At 52.8% G+C, this 15,849-nt stretch overlaps 1 protein-coding gene across 1 annotated transcript in view; it reads left to right on the top strand.

Moving 5' to 3' along the window:
• ALDH1A3 (aldehyde dehydrogenase 1 family member A3) overlaps nucleotides 1–13,846 on the top strand; it is a 40,039-nt gene extending 26,193 nt beyond the window's left edge. Inside the window, exons 10-13 of the mRNA XM_066238958.1 lie at nucleotides 4,096–4,260; nucleotides 5,997–6,154; nucleotides 8,582–8,656; nucleotides 11,878–13,846. Coding sequence (XP_066095055.1) covers nucleotides 4,096–4,260; nucleotides 5,997–6,154; nucleotides 8,582–8,656; nucleotides 11,878–11,950 — 471 coding nt within the window. The 3' untranslated portion in view covers nucleotides 11,951–13,846. The remainder of the gene's footprint in view (nucleotides 1–4,095; nucleotides 4,261–5,996; nucleotides 6,155–8,581; nucleotides 8,657–11,877) is intronic.
• The last annotated feature ends 2,003 nt before the right edge of the window (nucleotides 13,847–15,849 follow it).

Here is a 15,849-nt window from a genome sequence, read left to right as displayed (position 1 = left end):
AAAAGCCCCTTTCCAAAGCTTGCTGAGGCCGTCCGATCTCCACGTATTATTTCAGGATGCCGCTGGATACTTTTTTCCCCCCTTCTCCCAAAGTGCTTTTTCATCTATGGTAATGAGATATTTTTTTCTTCTTCTTCTTTTTAAACTCTGGGAAGACTTACAGCTGTCTAAACAGTTCGGTCTGTCTCATGCCTATAAAACTGCTTGCTGACCTAGATCCATGCTCATGGCAGGCAAACCGCTCCCGGGAACGCTGTAGAAATCACTCCAGTGTATTTGGCAACTGAGCAACGAGGTGGCACGCGTAAACATCACGCAGGCCACCTGGTGGGACCGATCTGGCGTCCTTCCTCCCAACCCCCTGGGCGAGGGGGGCAAGTGCAGCCCTCTGCGGGTCCTTTGGGGCGTGTGTCTCTGGCTCTGGCTCTGTGCCCCTGTGCCGGCTGTGTCTCCACTTCCGCAGGCTCTCCCCCTCCTGCCCTGCACGGCACTAGCCAGCGTCTCTGGTGGAGGATCATTAGATTTAAACGTGTTCACAAGGCCCCCACCGGGGAAAGTGGAGTCTAGATGTGTAGGGTTTCCGTAAGGACCTCGTAGGGCCTGCAAGACAGCCGGGCATGGGGCCCGGTCATTCGTGGCCAGCAGCCACCCAAAACCTGTAGTTGGCTGATGCACGGAAAACCCCCGTGGCCTCCCTGAAGGAGGTGAGAGTCACGCCTGCCACTTTTCACCCCAAACTTGGTTGGCCCAGAGAGAAGGTGAGATATCACCATGGCAGTTGGAATTACAGTATGGAATTACTTTTTAAGTAGAAGGACATCCACTTGGGTCCAAACTCAACACACCTGTGAAGGTCACTCCTCATGCTGGTTCTTACCCTGCTCTCCCATGTCCTCCCTTTCCCGTGTGTCCAGTACAATCACATGTGAACGTGTGTCCTGATGCTGGTTCTTACCCTGCTCTCCCATGTCCTCCCTTTCCCGTGTGTCCAGTACAATCACATGTGCACATGTGTCCTGATGCTGGTTCTTACCCTGCTCTCCCATGTCCTCCCTTTCCCGTGTGTCCAGTACAATCACATGTGAACGTGTGTCCTGATGCTGGTTCTTACCCTGCTCTCCCATGTCCTCCCTTTCCCGTGTGTCCAGTACAATCACATGTGAACATGTGTCCTGATGCTGGCTCTTACCCTGCTCTCCCGTGTCCTCCCTTTCCCGTGTGTCCAGTACAATCACATGTGAAAGTGTGTCCTGATGCTGGCTCTTACCCTGCTCTCCCGTGTCCTCCCTTTCCTGTGTGTCCAGTACAATCACATGTGAACGTGTGTCCTGATGCCCCAGTTTCTACCCAGAACATGACTGTGATATCCGAACTGTTCTGCACCTCCATTTTTGTCCCCTCACAAGAAACTTGAAGAGCATTCTTCACAAGTCCATGGGAACCTACCTTCTCCTTCCTCACGTGCATATAGAACACTGCCTTGTGAATCCACCAGAATCCAAGTGACATGTCTGAATGAACCCATGGGTGTCTACACTCACATACAATGCCACCGAGTCTGTCATTGCACATATGTGCCGGGGATCCACGGGACAAGTCCCCCGAGTGGGAAACTTGTTGCTGAGTGAAATCCCATGTGTCCACGTCTACCAGCATTGTCAAATTATTGTCCAAGAGGAGGAATCAACTTACGCACCTACCACCCTGGGAGGAGCTTGTCTGTTCCTCCCGGCTTACTAACAGCCTGTGTCTTTTTGCCCATCTGACAGGGAAAAACGGTGTCTCGCTTGGCTTTTGCCTACATTGTCCCTCTTGTCATGAGTAAGGCAGAGCATCTTATCATATGTTCCAAAGCCATCTGTAGCTCCTTTTCGCTCCGCTGTGCACGCAGTTTGCCTGTGTTGCTATGGTGTTGCTCACCATTGTTCTTATCACCTCTAAGAACTCCTTACGTGCTAGAGCGAGTGGCTGTTTCTGTGATCTGACTGGTCAGTTGTTTTCCCATTATCTTCAGCTCTTTGATTTTGCTTATGATGTTGTTGCTTGGTTTTTCTTTTTCTTTTTTTCATACACAAATTTACCAGTATCGTTGTGTAGGCTTCTGGATTCTGAGTCGTAGCACGGCCTTCTGAGTTCACGGAGGCCTCCTCCCACGTAAGAGGATTTGAAAACGTCTATGCTTTCATTCTTCGTGAAGGGTTAAGTCTTTGGGAATTTATTTCGGTGGAAGATGTGAGGTACAGATCCCACTTGGGGATTGAACACGTGGCCCCCGCTTCATGAAAAGACTGGTCCTAGGGCATGTGTGATTTAGGCCTGTCCCTTCTACTAAAAGGCCACCTGTTCCTTGGTGACAGACCATCGCCTGCCTATTTATTTATTTATTTATTTATTTTACTTAAAGTTGTTTAAATGAAACCAGATTTTCTATCTAAAAATCTCAGCTATAGCAAACCTATCCAAGCTGTCTCTCTCCCCGTCCAGCAGAGAGGAGGGCATGAGCGGCAAGGTCCTAGGCAGGCCCAGGCTTCCCACAGATTCAGGAAAAAGGACCAGAAGTGAGACAGCCTCCCGAAGGTTGGGTGCAAGCTGGGTGTTAGCCTGTAGGTACAGGGGACAGACAGCCTGGCCCGGGGGCACCCCCTAGACAAGGTGCCAGACGGTAGACCCTTTCTTTTTGGCAGAGACAGAGAGAGGGACAGATGGGGACAGACAGACAGGAAGGGAGAGAGATGAGAAGCATCAATTCTTCGTTGCGGTTCCTTAGTTGTTCATTGACTGATTTCTCAGATGTGCCTTGACCGCGGGGGCTACAGCAGACCGAGTGACCCCTTGCTCAAGCCAGTGACATTGGGCTCAAGCTGGTGAGCCTTGCTTAAACCAGATGAGCCTGCGCTCAAGCTGGCGACCTCAGGGTCTCGAACCTGGGTCCTCCATATCCCAGTCCAACGCTCTATCCACTGCGCCACCCTTTCTGATGGGCTGGCTCCCCACCAACCAAGAAGCAGCCCATCCACCCCACCTTGAGCCCCATCCATTCTGTTTCCGGGAATGCTGAGTGAGGGGGGGCCCAGCTTTCCTTCCTGATTCTCCTCTGTGCCACAGACGGGGAATTCCAGTACCAGCTACCCTGATCCACGGTGCCTTGTGAGCCGGGCACGGCCTGGCCAGATTAAACACGTGGCACCCAGTTGGGTTTGAAATTCAACGAAATAGTGAATACATTTTTAGCATAGGTGTATCTCCCAAAGACTGTTTGGGAGATGCTTCCACCAGATAAATCATTCCTTGTCTTTTTCAGAGATTCACATGTAACTGGGTATCCTGTGGTTTTATTTGCTGAGTCTGGAGCCCTAGCAGGCTATGACCACTTAAGAGAACAAATAATCAGACTGTCTCAGGTCTTGTTTCACTCATGGATCTGCTTCACCGCATGGAGGGTCCGACGTATGAATAAACCCCACACCTGGCGAGGACGAGTTGAGCCTCCCCGCCCAGCCCTCTCCTGCTCCAGAGAGCCTATATTTCTATATCCGGGAACAGCTGCATCCGAGGCACGTTTGTTCCATGAATTACAATTTGTCAGGAATGTGGAGGCCCTGGCCGGTTGGCTCAGCAGTAGAGCGTCGGCCTGGCGTGTGGGGGACCCGGGTTCGATTCCCGGCCAGGGCACATAGGAAAAGCGCCCATCTGCTTCTCCACCGTCCCCCTCCTTCCTCTCTGTCTCTCTCTTCCCCTCCTGCAGCCAAGGCTCCATTGGAGCAAGGATGGCCTGGGCGCTGGGGATGGTTCCTTGGCCTCTGCCCCAGGCGCTAGAGTGGCTCTGGTCGCGGCAGAGCGACGCCCCAGATGGGCAGAGCATCGCCCCCTGGTGGGCGTGCCGGGTGGATCCCGGTCAGGCGCATGCAGGAGTCTGTCTGACTGTCTCTCCCCATTTCCAGCTTCAGAAAAATACAAAAAAAAAAAAAAAAAAAAAAGGAACGCAGAAGGTTGAGACGGCGGAAGCCGACCCTGCTGACTGTCGGCGGAGGTGTCAGGCGGCGGCCGCTGCACAGATGATGGAAGCCGGGCTTTTCTTTCCGTCATGTTTTGTAGATCGACCAAAACCAGTTCGACAAAATCCTCGACCTGATCGAGAGCGGGAAGAAGGAGGGAGCCAAGCTGGAGTGCGGGGGCTCGGCCATGGAAGACAGGGGCCTCTTCATCAAACCCACCGTCTTCTCGGAAGTGACGGACAGCATGCGGATTGCCAAAGAGGAGGTACTGAGGGGCTGCAGGAAAGCTGTGCCCACAGAGCCCGGTCCTGAGTTGGGGGTCAGGGGGGGACTAGCCCTCACTCGGGGGGTCTTCTCTCGGGCTCACTGATCCCAGATGCCTTTGTGAAGGGGGCGGCTTTCCATCTGTTGTATCCTTTTCCCTCTCTGTTGGGTTCCTTAGAGAAGCTGTCTTGTCGTCGTCGTCACCTCCCCCACCCCCCCACCCCCACCCCCGCCTCTGGAAATCCTTAGCTCTGCACACAGTGCACAGAGTATGTCCTAACCCTCCTTTCCACTCATCTCTCCTCATCTCTAGAGAACAACAATCCCTCTTCTGTCTTCTAACTCATCTGGGATGGAGAGGCCATTCTTGCCCCCTGTGGGTTTCCCCAGGATTTAGGGCGCAAAGCTAAGTTCAGTCTCCCAGACTGAACTTAACAATGTGTTCATCACCAAAAAAAGTGTCACAAATTGAAGTCTCTGAAACTTTCCATCACGGGTATCCTTGGAAATGGTGAAAATGAAGGAGACCCCATAAGAGTCTTACCTCTAATTTTGTCTTTTCATGTCCGCTATGAAACTAGACGGAAGCCGGTTCCCGCCCGGGTCTCAAGTGATTGGACCCTGGGATGCGACCTTTGGGGACACCTGAAAGGCTGATCATGGCCAAGGGCTTCCTGGGCAGGCATTTCATAGATTTGTTTCCTGAGATTTTTATGGGTAACAAACACTACCAAAGTGGCGTAAGACCCGGCTCTCAAAACCTCCCCACGATAAGAGCTCCTTGGGACCCTGGGGAGGTTTTCAGGGGGTCATGCCGAATATTGAATCGATGGCAAGCTCCTTTCAACATTACCTTTACATGTCCAGCCTTTAGCTCTTTCTTTTCCTTTGCTTTGCTGTGTGGTCAACGCCCTCCCCTGGGAGTTTTACGGAAACACAGCAAGACGTCTTGGTTTGTAGAAAACACAGCTCCAAGAGGTCAGGGCACAACATCTCTCGGCTGCGCCTGGAAACACCTTTCGAGACAACTTCCCAAAGGAAAATGTCCAAGGTTTTGTCCTTTGGGCATCCCAGTTCACAGGGGCCCCTCCAAAATTTGAGGGCTGGGGCTTGTTGGAGGCCCCCATGATGAGAGCTCTGAAACCCAACAGATACTTCGGGTTGTGATCTCTTGTTTGTTTCGTTTGAACTCTTCCCTTCCAATTTTAACTACCGCGTAGCTAAAAAGCATGTCCTTGGACATGCTTTCTTGTCCGCTAATGGTTTGGTTTTTTTCATGCCCGTGAACACGTAGGATATAAAGAAAGGCACACAGCCTGACCAGGTGGTGGCGCAGTGGATAGAGCATCGGACTGGGAAGTGGAGGACCCAGGTTCGAGACCCCGAGGTCGCCAGCTTGAGCGTGGGCTCATCTGGTTTGAGCAAGGCTCACCAGCTTGGACCCAAGGTCGCTGGCTCAAGCAAGGGGTTACTGGTCTGCTAAAGGCCTACGATCAAGGCACATGTGAGAGAGCAATCAATGAACAACTAAGGTGTCACAACGAAAAACTAATGATGGATGCTTCTCATCTCTTTGTTTCTGTCTGTCCCTGTCTATTCCTCTCTCTGACTCTCTCTCTCTCTCTCTGAAAATAAAAGAAAAGGAAAGTAAGGCACACAACAAGGAAATACCTGTTCAGGGTACACGTGTGTTTATGGCAACATGCCTCTCACTGCCATCCTTGCAATTAATCACAGATTTTTGGGCCGGTGCAGCCAATACTGAAGTTCAAAACCATCGACGAAGTGATCAAAAGAGCCAACAGCCTGGAGTACGGGCTCACGGCAGCGGTGTTCACGAAGAACCTGGACAAAGCGCTGAAGCTGGCGTCTGCGTTGGAGTCGGGCACTGTCTGGTGAGTGGCGGGGGGCGTGGCGTCTGCATTGGAGTTTGGCACTGTCTGGTGAGTGGCGGGGGGCGTGGCGTCTGCGTTAGAGTCCGGCACTGTCTGGTGAGTGGCGGGGGGCGTGGCGTCTGCGTTGGAGTCGGGCACTGTCTGGTGAGTGGCGGGGGGCGTGGCGTCTGCGTTGGAGTCGGGCACTGTCTGGTGAGTGGCGGGGGGCGTGGCATCTGCGTTGGAGTCGGGCACTGTCTGGTGAGTGGCGGGGGGCGTGGCGTCTGCGTTGGAGTCGGGCACTGTCTGGTGAGTGGCGGGGGGCGTGGCGTCTGCGTTGGAGTCGGGCACTGTCTGGTGAGTGGCGGGGGGCGTGGCGTCTGCATTGGAGTTTGGCACTGTCTGGTGAGTGGCAGGGGGCGTGGTGTCTGCGTTAGAGTCGGGCACTGTCTGGTGAGTGGCGGGGGGCGTGGCGTCTGCGTTGGAGTCGGGCACTGTCTGGTGAGTGGCGGGGGGCGTGGCGTCTGCGTTAGAGTCCGGCACTGTCTGGTGAGTGGCGGGGGGCGTGGCGTCTGCGTTGGAGTCGGGCACTGTCTGGTGAGTGGCGGGGGGCGTGGCGTCTGCGTTGGAGTCGGGCACTGTCTGGTGAGTGGCGGGGGGCGTGGCGTCTGCATTGGAGTCTGGCACTGTCTGGTGAGTGGCGGGGGGCGTGGCGTCTGCGTTGGAGTCGGGCACTGTCTGGTGAGTGGCGGGGGGCGTGGCGTCTGCGTTAGAGTCGGGCACTGTCTGGTGAGTGGCGGGGGGCGTGGCGTCTGCGTTGGAGTCGGGCACTGGTGAGTGGCGGGGGGCGTGGCGTCTGCGTTAGAGTCGGGCACTGTCTGGTGAGTGGCGGGGGGCGTGGCGTCTGCGTTGGAGTCGGGCACTGTCTGGTGAGTGGCGGGGGGCGTGGCGTCTGCGTTAGAGTCGGGCACTGTCTGGTGAGTGGCGGGGGGCGTGGCGTCTGTGTTGGAGTCGGGCACTGTCTGGTGAGTGGCGGGGGGCGTGGCGTCTGCGTTGGAGTCGGGCACTGTCTGGTGAGTGGCGGGGGGCGTGGCATCTGCGTTAGAGTCGGGCACTGTCTGGTGAGTGGCGGGGGGCGTGGCGTCTGCGTTGGAGTCGGGCACTGTCTGGTGAGTGGCGGGGGGCGTGGCGTCTGCGTTGGAGTCGGGCACTGTCTGGTGAGTGGCGGGGGGCGTGGCGTCTGCGTTAGAGTCGGGCACTGGTGAGTGGCGGGGGGCATGGCGCCGTCCCAGGTGGCTGGCGGGCTTGCTAGTTTCCCGACTCCTCTCAACAGCGAGCTCTGTGCCATTGTTTACTAGGGGCCTTTGCTCCGCTGGGGGTCCTCACAACCACCACGGGAGACAGGGACCGTCATTGTCTTCCTCTCATCCACACGGGGACGCAGACACAGAGAGATGGAGTGACCTGCCCCGGGGTTACGCGGCGAGCAAGCACATAGTAGAGTGGAGCTCAGAGCCCGTCGTCCGAGCTCTGGTACCCGTGACCTTGACCACTGTGTGTGCTATCCCTTGGACTTCACTCCCTCTGGCTTTTTTTTTTTTTTTTTTTTACTCTGAGTCTATAAGCAGCTCGTGCTTCTGTGCAGAGTATGCATGAAAATCCCTGTTTCTCCAATAATTTCCACAGATTTCCTTCTCCTTGTTGTAAAGAGAGTATTAGATGCTTAAAGATGGATGGGTCCCCGGCCGGTTGGCTCAGTGGTAGACCGTTAGCCCAGTGTGTGGATGTCCAAGGTTCGATTCCCAGTCAGGGCACACAGGAGAAGCAATCATTGGCTTCTCCACCCCTCCCCTACTCTTTCTCTCTTTCTCTTCCCCCCCCCCCCATAGCCATGGCTCAATTGATTTGAGCACATCAGCCCCTGGTGCTGAGCATGGCTCCATGGAGCCTCCGCCTCAGGTGCTAAAAATAGCTCAGTTGTGAGCATGGCCCCAGATGGGCAGAGCATCAGCCCCAGATGGAGGTTGCTGGGTGGATCCTGGTCTGGGCACATGCGAGAGTCTGTCTATCTCCCCTCCTTTCACTTGGATAAAGAAGAAAAAGGGGGGGAAAGGGGATGGACTGGGGCTCAGAAAGATTGAATCCTAAGCCCTGAATCCTACAGCTAAGAAGCAGGAGAACTTTGAGATCAGGTCCGCCCATTTCCAAGTTAATCCTCTCTCCTCCTCTACACCATCCTCCTTTCCTTTCCTGTGCCCTGGTCACTCCCTTCCTGTAGCATGGAAAGCTTCATCCCTGAGAATAGCCTCATCTCCATTTCTGCCGGGAAGACTGAGAAGCAGGAGCAGAAAGCACACCGTGGCCGTTATGAAAACTCTGGCACGCAGTCATTCTTCTGACAGCTCAACCCTCCAGGTAACCATGAGCATCTTCTCGTTCTCTCTCTAGGATCAACTGCTACAATGCCATCTATGCCCAGGCTCCATTCGGTGGCTTCAAAATGTCGGGAAATGGCAGAGAACTGTAAGTGGTCCTGTCCCTCCCCGCCCGCTCCATCTGTCTCTGTGTGTTGGTCTGGGTCAGCCTTGTCACGAAGGCCGGTGCTCCTCTCCCCTCCGGGGCTGGTCTGAATCCCTCCCCTCCCCCTCGTCCCCTTCCCCGTCTTCATCCTCATGCTGTGCTCCCTCAGGCCCCAGGACCAACTTCTGGCCTCCGCTGATGTGTCCCCAAAATGCCTATCACACGAAGGGACATTCAGTAGATACTCACAGATGCGGACACGGGCAAAACTGGAAAGTGCACTTTTTGTGAGACGCGGGATGTAACCACTCGCACTAACCCCTGGTTCTCAGCGAGGAAGATAGGCTCTCTCCCTGGCTGGGCTCTGGCCCTGTCGGTCACCAGAAGAGGACTCTGGCTCCCTCTTGACCCCTCCTCAGGGGGCCCATGTGGCATCTCCTGCTGAGACTCCGTGGTTCCATCAGACCCGCCGTGTACACCTTCCCTCTTCCTTTTTGCATTGCCCTCTGGGTGCATGTGATCACTGGTCTCCTCTGGGCAGCCAGTCAGGTTGTGACAGCTGGGGACCCAGAACCCACCCAGTGCCCGAGGCCTGGCACAGCCCTCCCACAGCCAGAACTTCGGTCCCCAGAGCAGGTGTCTGGATGTCAAAGCTGCAGGAAGGCGGTGCGAGTCCCACTGTGTGCTGACTCACGCTGACTATCACTTCCTGTCCTCACCTGTGTCACCTCTATCTCCCGCCCCCCCCCCCCCCCGACAGTTCTCCCAAATTCTCAGCCTCCCCCGCCTGGCCAGCTGGGCATTCGCAGAACACAGTCCACCTGTCTCCCTGCCAAGGAGTCGCACTTGGGACTTTTTTCGAATGTTTTTTGTTTTGTTTTGTTTTGTTTTGACCCTTGGCCTATATTTTCCCTGAGGTTTTAGATAAAGCCCTTGCGTGTATTTCCCGAGGGGCCTGGAAAACTGACTTGAAACCCGATTTCCATTTGCTCCCGGTCCCTAATGCATGTCTTCAGTGTTGCAATGAGTTCCGCTTTTTCCTGCTGGAACCGGGTGCGGGGGATTCCACGGTTTTCCCCACGACCGGCCGCCGGGGCAGAGCTGGCCAGCTGCCGTCCACCCACGGGCTCCTGGGGACCTGCTCCTGCGTGGGCGGGTCTGGGGAAGAGGCCTGGGACTGCTCGGCTTTCAGGGGGTTTTTCTTAGCTCTCTGTCTGGCTTTGCAATAAAAGTAGGACGGTACCAAAAATACACATAGAGTAGAGACAGGTGGAAAGTCAAGGTCTCTCTCCCCCATCCTCAGTCCTATTTGGTAGAGGTAACCACTGACCAGTTCTTTTTTTAAAAAAAAGCCTATTATATATTTTTTTTTATTCATTTTTAAAGAGGAGAGAGAGAGACAGAGAGAGAGAAGAGGGAGGATCTGGAAGCATCAACTCCCATATGTGCCTTGACCAGGCAAGCCCAGGGTTTTGAACCGGCGACCTCAGCATTTCTAGGTCGACGCTTTATCCACTGTGCCACCACAGGTCAGGCCACTGACCAGTTCTTTATTTTATTTCTTCGTTCATTCATTCAGTTGGTGAATTTTTTTTTTTATTAAGTGTAAGGCAGGGAGGCAGACAGACATGTGCCCTGACCAGGATCCACACCATAAGCCCCCTACCGGGTGATGCTCTGCCCCTCTGGGGCTGCTGCTCTGTCGCTCCGCACCTGAGGTGGAGGCCATGGAGCCATTCTCAGCACCTGGGGCCAACTTGCCCGAACCATTTAAGCCATGGCTGTGGGAGGTAAAGGAGGGGGGGAGGGTTGGAGAAATGTTGCTTCTCCTGTGTGCCCTGACTAGGAATCGAATTCAGCTGGTGAATATTTACTGAGCACCTCTGATGGGCCAGGCTCATGCTAGACTCTGAGCATATAGCAGTGAAGGATATTGTTACCAGTACCTGCCCCCCATCATTCTGCTGAGGTCAGCTCAGGTCATGGATGGTCTTGAGCACCAACGTGGTCAGGACTGGATGAGAAGCCACAGCGGGTCGAATAAGAGCGGCAAAAACTTGACCTTGGGCCTTGACTATAGGAATAGAATGAGGTGATTCACTCACCTCCATCTACCCAGAGCTGCCTCTTGGTTCTGGGAAGGGGCGCACCCCCCCCCGGCCCTGCAGATGGCCCATAATGCCTGGAAAGGGTCACCTGGGCTCTGCCAGACTGAAAGAAATGACATACATCAAAGATGCTCTCTCATGCCTGACTGGTGGTGACACAGTGGATAAAGTGCTGACTCAGAACGCTGAGGTTGCCGGTTCGAAGCCCCGAGGTCACCGGCTCTGAGCGTGGGCTCATCAAGCAGGGGGTTGCTGGCTCAAGTGGGGGAATCATCCACACGATCCCAAAGCTCATCAGCTTGAGCCCAAAAGGTCACTGACATGCAGAACAGCCCAAGGTCTCTGGCTTGAGCAAAGGGATCCTGGCTCAGCCCTGGTCAGGGCACAGATGAGAAGCAATTAATGCACAACTGCAGTGAGAGCAACTATAAGGTGATGCTTCCCACCCTCTCTCTCCCTTCCTATCTCTCTCTTGCTCTTTCTTGCTCAGTTGCTCTCTCTCTCTCTCTCTCTCTCTGAGAAACAAAAACAAATGCAAAGGCTGTGGTCACTCTTGTGTCCAGTCCGTGCTGCTGTCTCCTCCCCTCGCCGCTCCCGGCTCACTCTTCGTACAGCTGGTCCCCAGCTGTGTGCAGAGGCCACCCCAGGCCCTCCATTCCCTGGCCACATCCCAGTCCAGAGCTTTGAGCCTTTGCCTCTTGTGGGTCTTCAGCTCAAAGTCACAAACCCGGGTCCATGTCTATTCTCCTGATCCACACACACACACACACACCTCGTTCAACCACAGAGCCCCTCTCTTCCGGCTCTGCAGTCTCCATCCAAAAATTCATCTCTCTCTCTCTCTCTCTTTTTTTTGTTCAATCCCCGTCATTCTCTGAAAGGCACCCCTTCGCCCTTCTGAATATTTCAAAGCGTCACAGGCCAAAATCTTGACGTTCATGCCTAAGTTACATATCCAGTCACTTAAACGTTCACATGGTGGTACGGTCCTAGGTCTGACTCTGTCACCTTTGGACCCAGCGCATAAATTCCGAACCGCCTGTCGGATCCTAGTGGAGCTGTGGAACGGCCGGGCAGCCTGCCCGTTTAACACGCCCCTCTCTTCTGCCGTCACAGAGGAGAGTACGCGCTGGCCGAGTACACCGAAGTGAAAACCGTCACCATCAAACTGGACGACAAGAACCCCTGAGCGGGGGAAGGCGGGCTCTGTCCTCCGACACTTGACGGCTGAATGTGGTCCCTTGAACCTGCGGAAGAAGAACAACAACAACAACAAAACCCCCGAAATTTCTGACCTTCCTGGCCCAGCTTTCTTCTGGAGACTGGCCATCTCCTGTGTGGGGACGATTTGTATTTTATTTTTCCTCTCACACTCCTCTGTTTTCTTGACCAGTATGTTGGGGGTGAAACCTGCAGGCCTCCCTGGTGGGGGGGGGGGGTGGCACTGTTGGGTGGATCCAGCTTCCCTTTTCTGCCAGGTCCCCTGGTACAGTGAAGAAGAGGCTCAGGACAGTTGCCAACAGGAAGTGGTGTTTGAAGCATCGAGCAGGCGCTTAAAAAAATGCTTTGCTGACTCGACACCAGTAAGAATTTGGAGAGACCTCCCTGTATGCTGTAGAAACAGGGCCCTATCTCTGCAGGCCCCTCAGGGTTACCTGCCCACAAAACAAGCCCCCTCCTACTGTTTAGTTAGAAAGGAATAGCAGTAAGTTTAAAAAAAACAACAACAACAACAACTAAAAAACAAGAGTTGCAAGGATCCAATGTGGGGCGCTCTGGGGAACCAAGTTCCGCAGAAGGTTACTGAAGGTCTTGGTTACGAACAGGCCTGGGACTTCCGGGACTTCGTCTTGACATGGACCTTAAAACCAATAAATACTGCCTTTGGAATATGACCGCATCATTAGCCCACAGAGTTGATCACAACTGACATCATGGTATACCTTAACCAAGGCATACCTTTCTTAAGCACAAAGTATGGCCAGTGTCACTGTCACCGCGAAGGGCCTCATGCTCCGACACTAAACAACAACCACCGAGCCAACCCTAGGATAATCCAGTCCCACATGTTACAGACCAGAGCTGTAAATTCGCTTTTGCAAATTATGCATCCCTACCACTGGGAGTCGTGGTGGATAAATAAGCCTATGTTGTTTTCTTTTCCTCTGGCTGGGTTGTCCACTTTAGATTAGCAAGCTGTAAACAACCAGAAAGGCTGCTGGACCCTGGTTCTTGTCAAGTCCTAGCTTGATATGAATTTGTGATTAGTCAACAAATAACACCCAGACTCCAGGGAGGAACCGGGTCTCCTACCCACGCGGCCCACATGTGCCGCACTGACAGGTGGTGAGTCTCTCGTTTCCTCTTGGTGCAGTTAACACGTTTTTTTTCAACTTGGAAGATGGAAAGTGTTCCCTTATAGCTTTAAGAAAACCAAACCAAACTTAACAGGGAGTTCTTGGAAGAATCTCAAAAGTAGATTCTTTGACTGTTACTAACTAGTACTTTTCTACTGGTGCTTATGTTCGAAAATGAACTAAATTATGTTTGAGAATTAAATTGGGAGGATGAATAACAAAATGTAGACCTGTCTCAAAGCCAGCATGTGTATAAAGCAAGTCATCTATGAAACGGGGTTATTATTCTTGCCAGAAATATGTAACACACCATTCACGGTCTCCCCAACATCAGTTAGCACCTTATCACTTACACTGTCAGTAACTTGTTAAATCAGGATTTGACTCATACACTGAATTTTCAGGATTTTTTTTTTCCTCAAGTAATGATAGACACTAACCTTGCTAGTAAAACATTAGAGGATTCTTATTCTGTCATTGTACAATAATGCCTTTAATATGAAATGATACAATATTTATAATTGGTATAGTTAATGTATCTTTTTTATAGCTGTAAGTAAACAGAGGTGGTATATTTAACCTTCTGTAATATACTGTATTTAGAAAGGGACATCTATATAGGGTTAGCTTTCACTCCTTGGAAGGTTTACTCCTGTGGTACAGTTTAAATATCAGCAGACTCTGTTAACAATGCAACCATGCTAAAATAAAGTTGGATATTTGAGAAATGTTATATTTATTTACTTGTTTGTTTGTTTGTTTTTATTGAAGGACCAAACCCATGTTAATCTGATGGCTGACCTATCTGTGTCTCAGGCCTTCTGTACAAAATGGCTTTTAATAAAGTCAAGTCAATAACTTAAGGACAAAATTACATTTGTTCGGTCAATCAGGCCGAGAATTTAGCCTTTGTGTGAAATCCACATCTAGGTTTCAAAGGTTGACAGATTTGAGTTGTCACCTAAGCTGCCTGGATCCCCTTCTATCACTAGTGGGAAAGGACGCGAGCATGGGGGATGTTGCGTGGGGGTTTAGGGTGTGCGCAAGTTTCCCTTTTCATCACTTCTCCCTGTCCATGACGGTTTTGTTGTCTGGGTTTAACTCACCTTAAGTTTCTAAGGCTTCAAACGGAGAAGCCTCAATCACCAGGTCTCATGCTGACACCAAGGCTGCACCAAGAACGTTCCCTGCACTTGGTAAGGTCCACCATGTCCAACCTCATGCACTTGATGTTGAAGATCTAGGTCACTTTGGCCGTGCAGTGACAAATTATTACCCTTCAAGAGAAAAATCTCAAGGACACTTGGATCGGGTCCCTTGCAATGTGGGCACTTCGGAATTACATTCGTGTATTTAGAAACCTCCAATTTCCTCAATCTAAACGGGAACAGGGAATTCTAGGGAAATGACCTTTACCTTCACCAAAGCATGACTCTCAGAAGGAAATGATTTGGGGGACACAGACTGGCTGGTGTGTGTGTGTGTGTGTGTGCATGTGCACACTTGTGTGCCTGTGAGGGTAGGGTACATGAAGGAACACCATCTCTGAAAGGGGAACTTTTGGAATTACCTAGCTTCTCCTGATGGTGGACAAGTCCCCCCCTTTGGGGGAGGTGAGAAGAAGGGAGATAGTGAGGCAAACTCCCACATGTGCCCCAACCAGGATCCACCCAGCAACCCCTATCTGGGGTCGATGCTGGAGTGCCAAGCTATTTTTAGCACCTGAGGCTGATATGCTCCCACTGAGTTACAGCTGGAACCAATAGAGCCACTGGCTGCTGGAGGGGAAGTGGGAGAGAAGGGGTAAGGGGAAGGGTAGAGAAGTATATGATCACTTCTCCTGTGTGCCCTGACCAGAAATTGAACCTGGGATGTCCATACACTGGGCCGAATGCTCAATCCACTGAGCCACAGGGCCAGGGCCCACGAAGCCCTTTTAATGTCCGTCCTTCCCCACTGAGGTGCTGAACTTGAACGTGGATCATGAAGAACGATGAAAACCGTGTCCAAGGAGGAATGCCATTTTCACCTTGAGGAGGTCATCCCAACATGACCCACTGAGAATCCAGGTAGGAAGTGGAGCAAAAGTTAAGAAGACCCTGGATCAGCACGGTTCAAGAAGAAAAAACGGACCTGTAACAACTTTCCACCCCCTACCTGGTGTAAACCTGTGACAGACTCATGCTAATGGAGAGAGTGAAGCCCTGGGATGGAACCCACTCGAGAGAGAGTCCACCTGTGTGTCGCTGCCGGGTGTCCCGGCTGTTTCCTTACATTGGAAACATTCCTGGCCTATTTCCAAGCTTATTTAAATAAGTGGGAAGTTGAGTTGCCCGCCTGGACAGTGGCCACGTCCGTTCCTGTCCGCCCCGGCCCCTGAGCGCGCGCTTCCTCACATAGCCGCTAGATGGCGCAGCCGCACTCCCCGAAGGCTCAGCTCCGCGGAGGCGGGGCTCACCCAGCCCTGAGGTCGCCGAGCCCCCCAAGTTATTAGCATTTCTTCTTCCGCAGCCCTCGTACCACTGTTTCTGTTTGTTTGTTTGATTGATTGATTTTTGCATCCTGGAATTAGGACCGCGGTGGTGAGGACAAGATTGCAACACTGCACCGATCCTTCTGGAAGGACATCCCTTACTAGGAGAGCAGGAGGGGTAGCCTCTTGGGAGCAAAGCAAAGCTGCCCCGTGGGTCCCCTTCCCCTCCAGGGGACCCAATGAACCGCTCCAAGTGGG

This window comes from Saccopteryx bilineata, chromosome 7 (genome assembly GCF_036850765.1).
Source record: "Saccopteryx bilineata isolate mSacBil1 chromosome 7, mSacBil1_pri_phased_curated, whole genome shotgun sequence".
NCBI classification, from domain to species: Eukaryota; Metazoa; Chordata; class Mammalia; order Chiroptera; family Emballonuridae; genus Saccopteryx; species Saccopteryx bilineata.
The sequence above is the reverse complement of the archived record's forward strand: the minus strand, read 5'-3'. Positions and strand labels throughout refer to the sequence as shown.